This window comes from Alexandromys fortis, unplaced genomic scaffold (genome assembly GCF_014885135.2).
Source record: "Alexandromys fortis isolate MF-2015 unplaced genomic scaffold, M_Fortis_MF-2015_v1.1 scaffold_6, whole genome shotgun sequence".
NCBI classification, from domain to species: Eukaryota; Metazoa; Chordata; class Mammalia; order Rodentia; family Cricetidae; genus Alexandromys; species Alexandromys fortis.
In genome coordinates, this window is record NW_026067902.1 from 8,783,628 (window position 1) to 8,800,848 (window position 17,221).

The window sequence follows — 17,221 nt, forward strand, 5'->3', positions numbered from 1 at the left end:
AGAATGAACGGGGTCATGTCAAAGCTCCTGAGGCTGCAAGGCAGGTTGGAGCCGGTAGTGGTGTAGGGGCTGTGACAGTCCCTGCAGGTCGAGTGGCATCCCTAGGAGCAGGAGGTAGGATGAGGCCAGGGGCAGGCTGCAGCCAGCTTGGGTAGCAGCCCCACTTCCCAGGTCACAGAGTGTGATTCTCTTTGTTGAGTGGGAGGGAAATCACCAGAAGGAAAAGTGGCTTACAGAATGACAGAGGCGGAGACAAGGCGGTGGACAAGGCTGGAGATGCAAATGAGCCAATTCAAGCTGTTTTGAAAAGGTAAGGCTTGTTTCCTGGATTTGGAGTCAGGTGACTTTATGGTTTGAAGGAGCAGTGTGCCTGGCTCAGAAACCAATTCTGGAGTGAGTCCTCTCCCTTCACCTCTGTGTGGGCTCCAGGTGACCAGAGGTCACCAGGCTTGCGTGACCAGCGACAGGGTTTCTCTGTGGTTTTGGAGCCTGTCCTGGAACTAGCTCTTGTAAACCAGGCTGGTCTCGAACTCACAGAGATCCGCCTGCCTCTGCCTCCCAAGTGCTGGGATTAAAGGCGTGCGCCACCACCGCCCGGCTGAAAGCTCTTTATTTTTTTGGAGAGAAACATGTACCTCAGAGCATGTAGAGGGTCGCAGTTAGAGGACAGCTTGTGAGATTGGTTCCTTCCCTCCACACATGGGCTCCTGAGACTGAACTCGTCGTTAGGTTTGGCAGCAAGAACCACCACCTGCTCAGTCATGTTGTCAGTCCCCCATTATAAAAGTTTTTAATGTTTTGAGTGGTTTTTAGATCGATTTATTTTTATTTTATGTGTATGGAGGTGTTGCCTGCATATTACATGTGTGCACCATGACTGCCTGCAGAGGTCAGAAGCAGGCATCAGCTGCGAGCCACTGTGTGGGTGCTGAGAACCAAACCCAGGTGTTCTACAAGAGCAGTAAGTGTTCTTTTTTTATTTGTCTTTCTTTTTTTTTGTTTGTTTGTTTGTTTTTTGGTTTTTGAGACAGGGTTTCTCTGTAGTTCTCTGAAGCTTTGGAGCCCATCCTGGAACTAGCTCTTGTAGACCAGGCTTGCCTCAGTCAGCCAAGTGCTGGGATTAAAGGCACTCGGCACCACCAACAGCCCAGCTGAGCAGTAAATGCTCTTAACTAGTGAGCAGATTCCACACCCTCTTGTTTTTCTAGTTTTGGTGGGTTTGTTTGTTGTTGTTGTTGTTTGTTTGTGCTGTTGTTTTGTGAGATTAGATCTCACAGTGTGTAACTCTGGCTTGTCTGGAACTTGCTCTGTAGCCCTGGTCTGCCTCCAGAGTGCTGGGACTAAAAGTGTGTGCTGCCACATCTGTCTTGTTTTCTTGTTTTATTTTTTTTAATGAGATACTCAACGGTTGCTTCTCACCCCCGAGTCTAAAAGTGGCAAAGAGCAGGCAGAGCTTAAGGTACTTGGAAAGTCACTGCCTGGAATACAGTCATGTCAGAGACTCTAGAGGGGGAATGAGAGGGGATGTGTGCCTATTTTGGGGTCCCTCAACCTGCCTGCTCATATTATCACCAAAGCAAAGGCAGGAGGAAGGACTTCAGCATCCGTCTGCCCTCAGTCTCTGGTCTGCACAGCACAGAGCAGGTGCTGCCTAGGAAGCTGAAGGGGGGGGAGGGTCAGTGCCTCAGTTCATCTAAGTCAGAGGAGGTCACAGGCACGTGCGGGGAGATGAGCTTTTTCCTCATAAGGAGAGAGTTGGGGAAGTCATTCCCCCTGTCGCCAGAGGTTTCCTGGAATAGCCTGGGTTGGAACAACCAGGTATTGGGACCAGAATGTCTGAGGGGGAAAGAAGGACCCGGGACCTGTGTCTGCCATCCTACCTGGCTCTTCAGCTTTCCTGAATCTCCATCCTGCAACTCCACAAGCTTGTATAGGGCCGGAACGCTAGAAGACAGTGAAAGGAGGTCCTATGAATAGGTGGAGCAAAAGCTTCTCCTCCCAGGGATTTAAGCTTAACACCAACCAAAGCAGCCTGTGGCTATCCTTGAGTCAACAGGATTCTCTGGGCGGGGTTCCTGGTAGTGCAAGTAAGGAGGGGGGACTTCGGGGCCCACCGTGCCTTCGCTCCTAATGCCTGCCTGGTTCATCATACCTATTTATATACCAATTCCCGCAACACTCTAAATGCCTGCCTTCTGTGCCCCCTCTCACGGTAGAGCGAAGGTGGAAATTACTCTGTGCGGAGCCTATCTACCGCGGAGTGGTAGAGGGGTGGCAGGTGTGCCCCAAAGTCAGAGCGAGGCTCGAGGTCTGTAGAATCTCTTACTTGAAAGCTCATCGTGCTAACAACCCGCAAGTGCTTCCCCGCAGCCCGCTCTCCAGAGACCCCGCCACCGTGTCCTAACCTGAGGGAGAGATGAGGAACCCAGGGCGGGCGCCAGCAGCAGAACGAGCGGGGGCGGCTTAGGGCGCTAGCCCACGGGCAAGTGCACAAAGCAGCGTGGGCGGGGGCCGGGGACCGCCCTGGCAGTCGGGGGTGTGGCGAGGGCAAAGGGGCGCGGCAAGGGCGGTTGTGGGCGGCTCTGCAGCCCGTTAAGGTAGGGGCGGGGCTCCGACCGCTTTTAAGGCGGACGCGCCCGTGCCTTCGGGGCGCGGATGAGTAGCCCCGTGCTTTGGGACTGTTCCGAAACTTCGTAGTCCCTCCCGGGCCCCGCTCTCCACGACGCTTGGGCCTGCTCACGCGAGGCGCCACGGATCCGGAGCAGACGTCGCGGGTGAGCGCGCGACCTCGGCTGGAGGCGGCCGCACGGTTCGGGCCGCGGTGCGGCTCGTGAGTTTATCACCGGCTACCGCTGCGAGCCCACTCGGAACGGCGGAGTCCTGGGTGAGAAGCCCGGGGCACAGCCACCAGGCGTGTGTGCCCGCGCGGACCCGGGTGGGCGAGAAGCTGTGCGGTCTTCGCGCCTCCGGCGGGGTTCCACTGAAGGCGGCCCGAGTCCCAGTGCGCGCTCATGGCAAGGGGCGGTCGGGGACGCCGTGGGCATCCCGTTGCTATTTGTTCTGCGTTCGCCGCCTGGACACACCTTCAGTATTTGAATGAAAGATGTAAACGTAACCGGCGGGGCGGAGGGTGGGGAACTAGGAAGTAGGCTGGGTGGCGCTGCGGTGTCCTCAGCACGGGCGAGCGTGCCACCGCCTAGAGTCAAGACCCATCAGAGCCGGGTGCGTCTGGTCGCTCACCTGCTCTTGGTGTGCTTTGTTCTTTGCTACCGCCCCTAGTGCCTCCGAATCCTGCCCGTCCCCTCATTCTCAGGGCCTGCGAGTGTAGATTATATCCCTTTCTCGTGCATGCGGCCCCTCCTTTGAGTCCTTCCTCGCACAAACATCCGGATAGTACCACAAACCTCAGTGTGTTCTGCATACCCACTCCGCCCCTACTTTCTGGGCCAATGGCTCTTCTCTGGAGGCCCAGGACCACGGTGACGCCGTGGGATGGAGGCGGTTGCTGGGTCGGTCCCCCAGGTGACCCCTGGAGATTGGGGAGATCGGGAAAACAGCGCCTGAGATGGGCACGTGTGGGCCCTGGGACCAGGGCAGATCTGAGAGGCTCAAGGACACTCCCCCGACCCCAAAGTGCTGGGCGTGACAGGGCGGGATCCAGGAAGGAGGCGAGTTCCTGTTGCCTTCGTCCAGAGCTGGGCAAGGCTTAGTCAGAGATGCTTGGGTTAGTGAGCTGAGTACTGATGATTTAGGGATGAACTGACCCGCGAAAGCACCCTTCACGCTCTTTGCATACCTCGGCAGCCTCTAGTAGAGGAGTTAAGGGATTTAGTGCCCTAGATGAAGACTGGCCTCCCCAGGTATTGCAGGAGACCCCTGCCCCTTGGCCTGGTCTTCCTAGGAAGGATAAGGAGTGGGCAGGGCTGAGTCAGGTGGGCTGAGTGGAAGAGGGCACAGGAAACTGTCTGGGGGTGGTGACAATTCTTTGGCTTCTCTTGTAGAAGACTGTCCTTTGGCCATGTCACAGAATGGACACCTTGACGACCCCAGTGAGTACTTCTCAGGTGCGTATCTGGAAAGCGCCCATGATTAGAAATCTAGAGAACTCCGCCCATGCACCAGCCAGGAAATGCCAAGCAGAAGTGGCTTGTGTAGCCTGGTACTGAAGCGGTCTGCCTCCTTCTGGAGGCTGTGCGGCTTGCTGGGCACGCCCCTGATGAAGCTGACCAGTGGCCAGCATCCAAGGGTGCTGAAGTTCGGGGAGGGCGGATGGCCACCAGCATGGCTTGCTGCTTTCTCCTGTGGTTCACTGTTCCGGGACCCTGCATATCTGGCCAGCTTTAGGCTATGCTACACGCTATGCGTGCCTTGACTGCTCAGTCCCCACTTAGCCCTGAAGAGAGAGGCTGCTATCGTCCCTGCTTCCGCTGGTTTAGCTTCTTCCCTGCCTTTGGCTCCATGCTGCCATGTCTACTCTATGGTTTTTGTTTTAATTTGGTTTTGTTTAAGAAAGAAATCTTATGTAGCCTAGGCTGGCCTAAAACTCCCTATGTAGCCAAATATGATCTTGAATTTCCAATTATGTTCAAGTATTAAGATTACAAGCTTTTGCCCCCAAGCCAGGTTTATCGGGCACTGGGGTTTGAAAACTCTGGGTTTCACAAGGTAGGCACATACTCTACACACTGACTGGATCCCAGCTCTGCCATGTTCTTTAGTGGCACAGTGTTTAGGCATCCTGATGCTGTGTTTTCATCCAGGTGCCCAGGGCATGAGGGGCCTTTGTGTCATGTCGCTAGCTGGCAGGTTATATTGTATCCCTAGCTTTGGAGCCTGTCCTGGAACTAGCTCTTGTAGACCAGGCTGGCCTCAAAATCTGCCTGCCTCTGCCTCCTGAGTACTGGGATTAAAGGCGTGCGCCACCACCGCCCGGCTTTGCTGGCAGGTTATCTTTGCGGCTTTGCTATGTGGAATGGCATGGCAGGAGGCCTGCAGAGACGTAAGGGGTCTGAGAGCCAAGGCTAAGAAAAAACAGCTCCAGGTAGAGAAGGAAGGACTGGGCTGAGAATGACAGCAGACACAAGACTGGGACTGGAGGGTGGATAATTATTTAGACAGGGTCTCGTGGAGCCCAGGCTGGCCTCTAGCTCATGTGGCTGAGGAACACTGAACTTCTGATCCTCTTGCCTCTTTTTTTTTTTTTTTTCGAGACAGGGTTTCTCTGTGGCTTTGGAGCCTGTCCTGGAACTAGTTCTGTAGACCAGGCTGGTCTCGAACTCACAGAGATCCGCCTGCCTCTGCCTCTCGAGTGCTGGGATTACAGGCGTGCACGGCTCCTCTTGCCTCTTAAACACAGGAGAGCTGTGCCACCTGGCTCCCATCCCCAGCCCAGGTAGTTTCAGATAAGGCAGGCTTGCCTTAAGGAGGGTGTTTGCCACATCCTCTACAATATAGGCAGGAAGGACATCTTTTGGCTCAATAGTCCCTGGCCTGGGATAGGGTAGGGTGATCCTCAGGTCCTGAGCTCAGGATATCCATGTGCAGAGGATGCTGAAGGGCAGGAGTGGAAGCGAGTCAGGGCGCGTCACTGGCTGCCAGGTGTGGGCATGCCATTGACTTGTCCCTGTGCAGGTGTTTGTCAGTCACTAGTGGGGTCTGAATTACAAAGGCCTTTTTCCTAAAAGTGTCCATAGATGGGGAGCTATAGGATGGTCTGAAAGAGGTTCTGGCTGGGCTGGAAAAGAGGCAGAACTCTGTCTAAGAAGAGTGTGCCAGGTGAGCCTAAAGATGGCCCTGGAGGGAGAGTCACTTTGCTGGCACATAGGGCAAGAGTGGGCATGCCTATGGCCCTAGCTGTCAGCCCAAGGTATGACTGTGAGTGGCCTGAAGCACCAAGGCCTAGGGGAAGGTCACAGGCTGGCTCAGGCTGTGATTTACGTGTTATGGAAACCTTCACGTAAAGGGTCTGGGAAGGTGGTGGAAGCCACAGGACTGACCACAGCCCCTGTGCTCAGGAGTTCCTGCTGCATCTTGGAAGGGGCATGGTGGGAGCCGGACTAAGGAGGCCTTCCATCTTCTGACTGTTTCACAGGCTTTCTTGCCTCCTGGGTGTTATTCAACTGATGAACTTGGTCTCAGCCTTGAGGCTATTCCCTCAGTCTCACCCTGAGAGGAGAGGCTGTAAACCCTGCACCAGTGAGGGAGGGGAGGTGGGACACACACACACACACGTTCAATATGTGGCTTTTTGAGACAGGCTGTCCTGGAACTCGCTCTGTAGACCAGGCTGGCCTCAAACTCAGAACTCTGCCTCCTGGTGCTACGATTAACAGCATGCACCACGCCCGCCCAGTGCCCACCAATGAGACTTTATTTGAGCATATGTTTGTGTTCTGTGTTACTGTGTACTGCTTTACGTGTACGAGGCTAGCAGAGGGTGTCAGATCCCTTGGAGCTGCAGTAGAGGCAACTATGAGCTACCCAGCATTGGCGCTGGGACCTGAACTCCTGTTCTCATGATTAAGCAGCATGTACTTGTCTTAACCACTAAGTCATCTCCCCAGCCCCACTTCTTTGCATTTGAAATATAGCCCGGGTTGGCCTGGACCTCCTGCTGCTGTCCCTCTGCCCCAGCTTTCCGAATGCTGGGCCTTACAGGAATGAGCCACTTGCACAAAGTTGGGTTTTGTTTGGCTTGGTTTTTTGAGACAGGGTTTCTCCGTGTAGCTCTGACTGACTGGGAACTCACTCGGTAGACCAGGATAGCCTTGAACTCCTGGGAAAACAAGTGCTGGGATTAAAGGCGGGCACCACCACACACGCCTGTTGTTTGTTTTTGTTTTTCTTCTTAGACTGGGCCTCATTGCGTAGCCCAGGCTAGCCTTAAACTCTTGATGTTCCTGCCTCAGCCTCCTGTGTTCTACATTAGAGGCATGTGCTAGCCTGTGACTCTGTATATAGACCAGACTGTCCTTGAGTTCACACAGATTTGTCTGCCTGTTTCCCAGATGTTAGGATTAAACTTAAGCTGAAGGATCAGAATAGTGCAGAGAGCCCTGGTTCCTTTTTTTGTTGTTATTTTGTTTTGTCTTGTTTTTTGCTTTTGGTGACAGGATTTCTCTGTGAAATACTACTGGCTGTCCTGGGAGGGACACACTCTGAAGACTAGGCTGACCTTGAACTCACAGAGGTCCGCCTGCCTCTGCCTCCCAAGTACTGGGATTAAAGGCTCACCACCACCCAGTGAGCCCTGGTTCTTAAAACTGCAAAATGCCATGGGAGGCAAAGGCAGGTGGATCTCTGAGTTCAAGGCTAGCCTGGTCTACAAGAGCTAGTTCCAGGACAGGCTTCAAAACTACAGAGAAACCCTATCTCAAGTAAATAAATAAAACTGAAAAGTTGTACAGATGACCCCTGGGTATGAGCTTCAGCTCTGGGTGCCAGCTGCTGCAGTCTGAGTGGGGCCAGGCAGGACCAGCATTTGCTTCCCTTAACCAAAGCTCCTTCCTTGACTTCCTGACTGAGTGTCAGGGGTGCACTCAGGCGATGGAGCAGAGGTACCCATGCCCGGTAGAGCCCTCCTTATGGTGTGTAGCACTGATAGATGGTCTCTCCTGGTGACAGCTGCAACTCAGGGATACTTCAAGAATGAGGTGGATGATACCCTTGAAGTCCGGGAAGACAGCCTGGGGGATGAGGCCTTCGACACCGTCAACTCCTCCATTGTGTCTGGCGAGAGCATCCGGTTTTTTGTCAACGTCAACCTTGATGTGCAGCCCTCCAAATCTGGTATGGGGACTGTAGGTGGTCCTGCTCTGCTAAGGAGCCCTGAAGAGGTAGGGCAGCATACTGAGCTCTCTTCCCCGTCCCTCCAGACATTGAAGCAGCAACCGGTGGCTGTGTGCTCCTCCACACCTCCCGCAAGGTAAAGCCCATCCTGCGGGGCTGTGCTGGGTCTCCAGTCAGGGTTTAAGAAAGCTGATTCCCTAATATCTGCTGTGCCGTTCCCACGTTCTCAGGCATTCATAGCTCAAACTAACCCAAGCCTGAGCCTTCTCTCCTGGATATCGTTCCTAGTGGGCAGGGGCATTCACAGACCCTCATAGAGGGCAGGTGGGGGCCAGAGAGACAAGGGTCTAACTCAGGCCTCTGTGCATCCGCACCTGGGATCCCTGCAGTATCTGAAGTTAAAGAACTTCGAGGAAGAGGTCCGTGCGCACCGGGACCTAGACGGCTTCCTGGCCCAGGCCAGCATCATCCTGAACGAGACAGCTACCTCGCTGGATGACGTGCTTCGGACTATGCTGAGCCGCTTCGCCCAGGACCCCAACCATGCAGAACCCGACTGTGACCTGGACCTGCTCATGGCCAAGCTTTTTACAGATGCTGGGGCCCCCACGGAGAGCAAAGGTAAGGCCAGCTCCCTGCCGGGTCATGTGACAGCGCTGCCGGCACGGCTGACTCTCCTGTATCCTTTCTTCCGTCCTCAGTCCACCTGCTCTCGGATACCATCCAGGGAGTCACCGCCACCGTCCGAGGGGTGCAGTACCAGCAGTCATGGCTCTGCATCGTGTGAGTTGCCGTTACCACCACCACACCTGCTCCTCTACTGTTACCCTGGAGCTAGCCAGGGATGTCACGTCCCTCCACACAATGGCATGACTGTGGCACCTCCACTTTGAGAAAAGAGGATATGAACACTCTGTCCTATACAATCTTTACTTATGTATTTATTTTATTTATTTTATTATTATTATTTTTTTTTTTGGTTTTTCGAGACAGGGTTTCTCTGTGGCTTTGGTGCCCATCCCGGAACTAGCTCTTGTAGACCAGGCTGGCCTCGAACTCACAGAGATCCGCCTGCCTCTGCCTCCCAAGTGCTGGGATTAAAGGCATGCACCACCACCGCCCGGCTTTTATTTTTAATTTTTAATGATTTATTTAACTTTATTTTATGTACACTGGTATGAAGATGTCAGATCTTGTGGAACTGCATTTTCAGACAGGTGTGAGCTGCCATGTGGTTGCTGAGAATTGAACCCAGGTCCTCTGGAAGAGCAGTCAGTGCTCTTAACCGCTGAGCCATCTCTCCAGCCCCTCAATCTTTTTTAAAGCAAAGCAGCCAGCCACTACCTCTTACCTCTACCACAGTCTGAATATGGCGTTCCTGCCTTCAGGAATCCTCAGAATGAGACTGGCTGAGAACTGTCTCCTCCTGTCTTTTTTTTTCTTCTTCTTTAGATTTATTTATTATATATACAATATTCTGCCTGCGTGTATCCCTGTGCAGAAGAGGGCACCAGATCTCATTACAGATGGTTATGAGCCACCATGTGGTTGCTGGGAATTGAACTCAGGACCTCTGGAAGAGTAGCCAGTGCTCTTATCCTCTGAGCCATCTCTCCAGCTCAATCTTTTTTTTTTTATGTGTTTGGGTATTGTGTGTACATGTATGTATGTGTACCACACACACCACAGATACCAGAGTTCCTGATGCATTGTTAGCTGCTTTTTGTTTTCCCTGGTAACCTCTGTTACAGGCTCTGCAGGGTGACAACTGTCTGTTTGTTCTCCTGTCTTATCCAGCTGTACCTTGAAGGCCCTACAAAAGCGGCACGTGTGTATCAGTCGCCTGGTTCGACCCCAGAACTGGGGGGAGAATTCCTGTGAGGTCCGCTTTGTCATCCTGGTGCTGGCCCCGCCCAAGATGGTGAGTGTCAGTCTTGGGTGCCTTGTGAGGCAGGTCTCCTGGTTGCTCTGTCGTTTCCTTGGAAACCTCTCTGCAGGCTTCCTAGTGCCTGTTCTTCCTCTCTATCCAATGTTTATTAGAGATGTTCTTGCAAAGTCCCCATTGCATCTGAATTTCCCTGGAAATGTCCAAAAGATTGCCTTTCCTACTGAAAAGCGGGCTTTTAACGATTACAGATTCAGGCTGCTGGCAGTGTAGACTGGTAAGACCCACCATGCATTCAGCATGTACAAGGCCCTGGATTTAAGTCCCAGTATAGTGACTACACACATTAGACCATTCTTTGCCTGGCTTCCTGCCCTTCTTGGACCATACGCTACCTGGGCAAGGATATTCTGCTGGTTTTGTTTTATGTTTGTTTTTGTTTGCTTTTCTTTTTTTTTTTTTTTTTTTTTCGAGACAGGGTTTCTCTGTGGTTTTGGAGCCTGTCCTGGAACTAGCTCTTGTAGACCAGGCTGGTCTCGAACTCACAGAGATCCACCTGCCTCTACCTCCCGAGTGCTGGGATTAAAGACGTGCGCCACCACTGCCCAGCTCTTTTTTTTTTTTCTTTTTGGCTTTTTGAGATTGTGTAGTCCTGGCTGTCTTGGAACTCACTCTGCAGACCAAGCTGGCCTCAGACTCAGAGATCCACCCACCCCTGCCTCCCAAGCCGTCCACCACCCAGCCGGATACCCCGCTTTTGTGGAGGCTGTCACTGGTCCAGTCTGGGAGTTCTCCCTATAAAGAGAAAGGTTTAAAATCCTGAATAGGCAACTGTAATTCTCTGCCCAAAACTATGGAAGGGCCTTAAATATTTAATGTGATAGATAAGATTTCATTAGCCACTGTGCTCTGTTTTTCCCCAGTGCTGGGGATGGACCTCAGAGCCCTCGTGTACACATGGCGAGCCAGGTGCTCTGTCACTGGCCCACACCTCTGCCCTCTTCAGAAACAGACTGGAGCCTGGCCTCGAACTCCCAGTCCTCCTGGCATTATGGCCTTCTCCACAGCATCCCTTTTCATTAGCTTTTAGATAACTCTGCCTGACTCTGGAGCCTGGTCGGGATTCTCTGGGTACCAGGAATAGAAGGCTTCCCTTCCAGTACTCTTACAGCTATACTGCCCATCATATTCCCGTGCTAGAAGAAAAGTGAGCACCTCACGAGTTAGAGGGGTGGCAGCTGGCAGTGTGGCCAGAACAGTTGGAAGGAGCAATAGCCTTAGTACTCAGTCACTTGAGGCAAGTCAGGCTGCACCACCACGGAGCTCTTGCTCAGGAACACACAGTAGACACAGCTCGGACTGCTACCCTGCAGCTGACAGAGGGGCCTCCTGAGACTTGTGCTAGAGAGCGAACAAGCCATGTGATGGAGAACTCAGAATCAGCTTGAAGGAGGGAAGGTTCACCTCAGTTCAGGGTCTCAGTCCGTAGCTGGCTGGCTCCACGGCTGTGGAGCAGAGCAAAATATGATGGTGCAGTGGTTAGGAGCACTGGCTGCTCTTCCACAGGACCTGGGTTCGATTCCCAGCACCTACATGGCAGCTCACAACTGTCTGTAACTGCAGTTCCGGGGGATCTGACAGCCTCACACAGGCATATATACAAAACACCAGTGCACATAAAATGAGAATAAATAAATCATTTAAAATGTTAAAAATAAACAGGCGGACAGTGGTAGCACACACCTTTGATCCCAGCATGTAGGAGGCAGAGGCAGGCAGCTATCTGTGAGATCCACAGCAGTTCCTAGTGGGAATAGTGGCAAGGTGCATTAATGTCTGAGCTTAGGGGAACAACCTACGGCCAGCTGCCTGTGCGGGACTGCACTCAGCAAAGACAGGGCGTCCTCCGCTGCAGGAGCTGGAGGTGTAACCGCAGCACCTTCTGTTCCCAGAAAAGCACCAAGACCGCGATGGAGGTGGCACGCACGTTTGCCACCATGTTCTCAGACATCACCTTCCGCCAGAAGCTCCTGACGACGCGCACGGAAGAGGAATTCAAGGAGGAGTTGGTGCATCAGAGACAGCTGCTCACCATGACGATGCCAAGAGCGACGGGGCACAGCATGAGCTCCCTCCACACTCACAAACACCCTCAGGTTCAGAAGGGAGCTGGGGCGGTGGGAGGGGGCGCGGGCCAACCAGGGCTAACATGGGGGTCTGTCTTTTCTCCCAGCCTCCGAAGTGCAAGGACTTCTTCCCTTTTGGAAAGGGCATCTGGGCGGACATCACGCACCGGTTCCCTGTGTACCCGCTGGACTTCACCGATGGTATGTGCCCAGCCAGAGCTCAGCCTTTCAGGCCCCGAGTCCATGGGTGCCCGTCCAGCGTCTCCAGCAAATGCTGTCTGTCCTGCGTTCCTAGGCATCATCGGGAAAGGCAAGACTGTGGGCAAATATGTCACCACCACGCTCTTCCTCTACTTCGCCTGCCTGCTGCCGACAATTGCTTTCGGATCCCTCAATGATGAGAACACGAACGGGGCCATCGGTGAGGGGTTGGGATGGTAGGGATGCACCAGGCCGGACCCTGGGCTGTGTGTGAGCCCTGACCGTGTCACCCCCACAGATGTGCAGAAGACCATAGCTGGGCAGAGCATCGGAGGCCTCTTGTATGCACTCTTCTCTGGGCAGCCGCTGGTGATCCTGCTGACGACCGCACCCCTGGCCATCTACATCCAGGGTGCAGTGGGGTTGAAAAATGGGAGATGGGGCCCAAGTCCTGCGGCCCGGCCCAGCCCTGACGGCACGTCCTGCCCCGTTGTTCGCAGTGATCCGAGTCATCTGTGACGACTACAACCTGGACTTCAATGCCTTCTATGCATGGACGGGCCTGTGGAACAGTTTCTTCCTCGCGCTGTATGCCTTCCTCAACCTCAGCCTGCTTATGAGTCTCTTTAAGAGGTGACTGCTCCTGGGCCGCAGTGTCTGGGGGTGCGGGTCAGCCTCATGCCAGGGCCCTATAACCCCAGCATAGATAGTGTGCTTCCCATAGGCCGAGGTGGACCTACTGGGCGTGGTCCCGTGGGGGAGCACTCTTCCCTGGCGATGGTCCGTTCAGAAGTTCGGGCAAGCCTTTCCTTCAGTAATTACTTCCCCTCACCACCCCACCCATGTGGAGGCGTTGTCACCGCTTTGCAGGTCAACAGAAGAAATCATTGCCTTCTTCATTTCCATCACGTTCGTGCTGGATGCTGTCAAGGGCATGGCCAAAAGTGAGTGCAAGTCAGGTGTGGTGGTACATGCCTTTAATTAGCCCTATCACTCAGGAGGCAGAGGCAGGAGGGTTTCTCAGTTTGAGGGCAGTTAAAACTGTATAGTGAGACCAAGTGAGCACCGACCCAGAGAGGGACCTGCTTGGAGGTGGGAGGGCTCTCTGCTGTGCTCCATGGGGCAGAGGAGAAGGTGTCAAGCTGGCACAGCGCCAGTACTGCTGAAGGGGAGGAGCTTCTCCAGGCAAAACCAGAGAGCAGGCAGAGGCATGGGCCAGGCAGGGTGGAGTGTCATCAGCTACAGCAGAGGCAGGAGCAGACTTGGGAGACAAAAGGGGATGGTTCCTGGTTGACCGAGAAGGCCAGAGCTCTCCCCCTTTATGGTCCCTTCCCTTCAGCATCCCCTACGTCACTTAGGACACCCCTCCACCTTATATCAATAAGGAAGCTAGGCTCCAGCCTCCCAGATCCCAGATGGCTTAGGTCTGTTGACCTGTCCCACAGTCTTCTGGAAGTACTACCATGGTCACCACTACCACACAAAAAAGACTTCATCCTTGGCCAGCTTGTTGAGCGTTGGCAGAAGCCCGAACACCAGCCTTCACTCTGCGCTCAACACCAGCCTCCTGCCCAGCCCCGTTGAGATGGCCACAGCTAGCAGCCCCAGCAGCACACACTCGGGCCAGGCTACGGCCGTGCTCAGTCTCCTTATCATGCTGGGCACACTCTGGCTGGGCTACACCCTCTACCAGTTCAAGAAAAGGTAAGGGAGCACCCTTGATCCCAATCCTCAGGAGGCAGAAGCAGGAGGATCTCAAGTTTGAAGCCAGACCCCCCTCAGAAGAAATGAGGGGGCCCGTGGGTGGGAGGTAAGGGCCGGCCGGCCCCTGAGCCACGCTGATACCCCCATTATCTCCAGCCCCTACCTGCACTCGTGTGTCCGTGAGACCCTGTCTGACTGTGCCCTGCCCATTGCGGTGCTCTCCTTCTCCCTCATCGGCTCCTATGGCTTCCAGGAAATTGAGAGTGAGTGGGGACGGGATGAGCTGGGGGGGGCGGCATGGCCTTGCTCCCTGGGAACTGTGGGCCAAGCCTGTCCCATATTGCAGTGAGCAAGTTCAGATACAACCCCAGCGAGAGCCTCTTTGAGATGGCACAGATCCGCTCTCTGTCCTTCAAGGCCATCGGCGGCGCCATGGGTCTTGGTCTCCTGCTCTCCTTGCTTTTCTTCATTGAGCAGAACCTGGTGGCTGCCCTGGTCAATGCTCCAGAGAACAGGTACCGAGGGCTGTGGGAGGGTGGGGCAGGGTCCTAGACTTCCGATGGCCAATAGGACTCTTGTCCATGTGTGCCCACCTACCTCAGGCTGGTGAAGGGCACTGCCTATCACTGGGACCTCCTGCTCCTGGCCATCATCAATACGGGGCTGTCTCTATTCGGGCTACCCTGGATCCACGCCGCCTACCCCCACTCCCCGCTGCACGTGCGGGCACTGGCCTTAGTGGAGGAGCGTGTGGAGAACGGGCACATTTATGAAACGTGAGTACGGGTGATCCCTAGGATCCTAGGGCAAGAGCCACGTAGACCTGAAGGTCGGGGGGGGGGGGACACAACCTTGGGCTGCAGGTGACCTAGGAAAGGATGTGGCTTAGAGATAAGGGCTCAGAGGCAACGAAGCCCTAGCTAGACCCACAGGTAGCCTTTGCTCTGGGCCCCTGCAGGATTGTGAATGTTAAGGAGACCCGGCTGACCGCGCTGGGCGCCAGTGTCCTGGTGGGGCTCTCTCTCCTGCTGCTGCCCTTCCCACTGCAGTGGATCCCCAAGCCCGTGCTTTACGGGCTCTTCCTCTACATCGCGCTCACCTCCCTGGATGGCAACCAGCTCTTCTCGCGAGTGGCCCTGCTGCTCAAGGAGCAGGTGGGTGCCTGGGCCGGGGAGGGGATGTGGGAACACAGCTGTCCCTGACCACCAGGTTGCCGCTGCCCACAGACATCCTACCCACCCACCCACTACGTCCGGAGAGTGCCCCAGAGGAAGATCCACTACTTCACAGGCCTGCAGATCCTGCAGCTGCTGTTGCTCTGTGCCTTCGGCATGAGCTCCCTGCCCTACATGAAGATGGTCTTTCCTGTCATCATGATTGCCATGATTCCCATCCGGTATGCCCAGGTTGGGTGGCTGTGGGGAGGGCTCCGCCCACTGCTGGGCTCAGTGTGGACCCGCTATAACCATCCATCACTGAGTTTGCCTCTCCTTCTATTCTGCAGGTACAATCTCTTACCCCGAATCATTGAAGCCAAGTATTTGGATGTCATGGATGCTGAGCACAGACCCTGACCTGTGCCACCCTCCCCCATGCCTTCAGGCCTGTTCTGTGACATTGTAAGGGGAGGTATGAGCTGGCTCAGACCCAGCCCCATTGCCGCTTAAAGTCCTCGGGGCATTGTGGTTTTCAGTGGTGTGTGCTCACCCCATTAACCTTTAGTTTGGGGTCCAGGGACATTGCCAGCACGGGGCTAAGAAGTGTAGATTTTCTTTTGATAAAAGAGTTGATGCCCAGGAGCGAGCCCATTTCCTTGATTGTGTAAGGAATTCACTGTGCACCCTTAGTGAATAAAAGTCTTGTTTCTGTACTTCAACATGCTGCCTCCATCTTTGCTACTCTCCCAGACTTGGGGACAGAAACAAAGTCGCTGGGAGGAGAATAAAAGGGACCAGTGTTTGTTGAGTAGCATCTATATGCTGTCAACGCCAACAGTGGCCGCTGGCCCAATGGTGAGAAGTAGACAAACCAGACCTTTGTGTCATCCTGGTGAGAGGCTCCTACAAGGGATGCGTTCTGGGATCAAAGACCCAGAGGTTTGGGTACGGCAAGTTGCCATGTGGTGAAGAAAGTGGCTCCAGGATATGGCCGGGGTGAGAGAGAGCAGGAACGCCCTGTACGGCCAGTGATGTGATTCAGAGAGACTTGGGAGAAGGGCTGATTAGTCTGAAGAAGGAAGAAGAGGCCATGCCTCTACTTGATCACAGAGGCACAGATGGAGCCGTTCTCCACGAGTCCCTCTCCACAGGCTCTACCCCTTGCCCAGGCCACATGCATTGAGGGTAAAATAGAGTGCTGGGTACTCAGGTGAGGGGCTCTGCTCCCCACACCCCTCTGGGGGGTCACCAAACCCAGCTGGGATGATCTGCACGTGGTGAAGTGAACTCTCAGTGGGGTTTGACCCGGAGGATAGTCACAGAGTACCCTCTGCCCATTCCTCCCGCCCTTACTTTCCTTCTGCCTCCGTTTTCAAGGGTCCCTGAGACTGGGGCTGTGCTGGGGGTGTGAGAGAGATGTCTGACAATTCTCAGAAATTCTGAACCCTGGTACCCTCTGGACATTCCTCTGTCTTTGGAACACAGCTGTTGACAAGTCTGGACAAAGACAGGAACAGAAGACTAGCAGAATGGATAGACCGCAGTGACCTACGGTAGAAAACTCGTGGGCCAGCACCTTCTGGTCCAGAGCACTTGCTCTCCCCTGGAGCCCCTGACTTCCCTGGTCACAGGTTGTCTGTTCTCTGTGCCAGATATGAATTTCTCCCTGTGAAGCGGACCCCCAGTTCAATCAGAAACGTGGTTCTATCCACAGCCACGTGGGCACTCTGGGTACCAGTGCATGTTGCCTGGCACTTCCATCACCAAGCATGCAGGACCCACAGCTGAGCAGGACTCCAAGGTTTAATTTTCCTCAGCATCCTCAGTAGAAACTTCTGGTGCTACAGGAGCTAGCTCTCAGGGAGGGGACACCTCTAGCCCAGACCCAGCTATTTCTCTAATCGGGTAGGCTCGTCAGCCATAGGGTCCTGTCACTGGGTTCTGGAAGGCAATCAGCAACTGTGGCAGAGCCTTTTTTGTTTTAGGGCGCCTCATGGGCCTGTCTGGGAGGTAACTCCTTGCACTGGGTTTCCCAAACAACCTCCTATGGCTTTTAGGAGCACCTGGTTTGATCTTTTGGTTGTTCCTTAGCATTTTCAGGCACCTTGGTGGGAATCACTGTGCCTCACCCAGCCACACACTTCCCTCCCACATATATATCCCACAGCAACACCTGACCTTTACACCCCCATGGTGGCTTCTCCAGGTGCACTTGCATGTCCCATCAGTGACTTGTGTCACCTCTGTGTCGCAAGGATGGACAGAGCTATGACGTGAAGTCCTGAACTCACACCTCTATGTAAAGTGTGGAGAAAAACTCTCGGTGTTGTGCTCTAGAATCTTGTTACTCTGTCCCCAGG

The 17,221-nt window shown here is 54.2% G+C and overlaps 1 protein-coding gene across 3 annotated transcripts; it reads left to right on the forward strand.

Annotated features, from left to right (window-relative positions):
* The first annotated feature begins 2,598 nt into the window (after positions 1–2,598).
* Slc4a11 (solute carrier family 4 member 11) lies at positions 2,599–15,570 on the forward strand. 3 transcript variants are annotated; one of them, XM_050134490.1, is made up of 20 exons: positions 2,599–2,774; positions 4,002–4,064; positions 7,624–7,788; positions 7,875–7,924; positions 8,178–8,409; positions 8,490–8,571; positions 9,586–9,709; positions 11,626–11,829; positions 11,907–12,000; positions 12,095–12,220; positions 12,299–12,412; positions 12,501–12,633; positions 12,871–12,944; positions 13,446–13,704; positions 13,861–13,967; positions 14,051–14,219; positions 14,307–14,480; positions 14,663–14,858; positions 14,931–15,100; positions 15,209–15,570. In XM_050134490.1, exons 2-20 carry the CDS (start codon positions 4,019–4,021, stop codon positions 15,276–15,278), a joined length of 2,589 nt encoding a protein of 862 aa, XP_049990447.1. In that variant the 5' UTR covers positions 2,599–2,774; positions 4,002–4,018; the 3' UTR covers positions 15,279–15,570. The 3 variants fall into 3 exon arrangements, with proteins under 3 accessions (XP_049990447.1, XP_049990446.1, XP_049990448.1); XM_050134489.1 differs by having other exon boundaries at positions 2,600–2,884; XM_050134491.1 differs by lacking the exon at positions 2,599–2,774 and adding an exon at positions 3,536–3,860.
* The last annotated feature ends 1,651 nt before the right edge of the window (positions 15,571–17,221 follow it).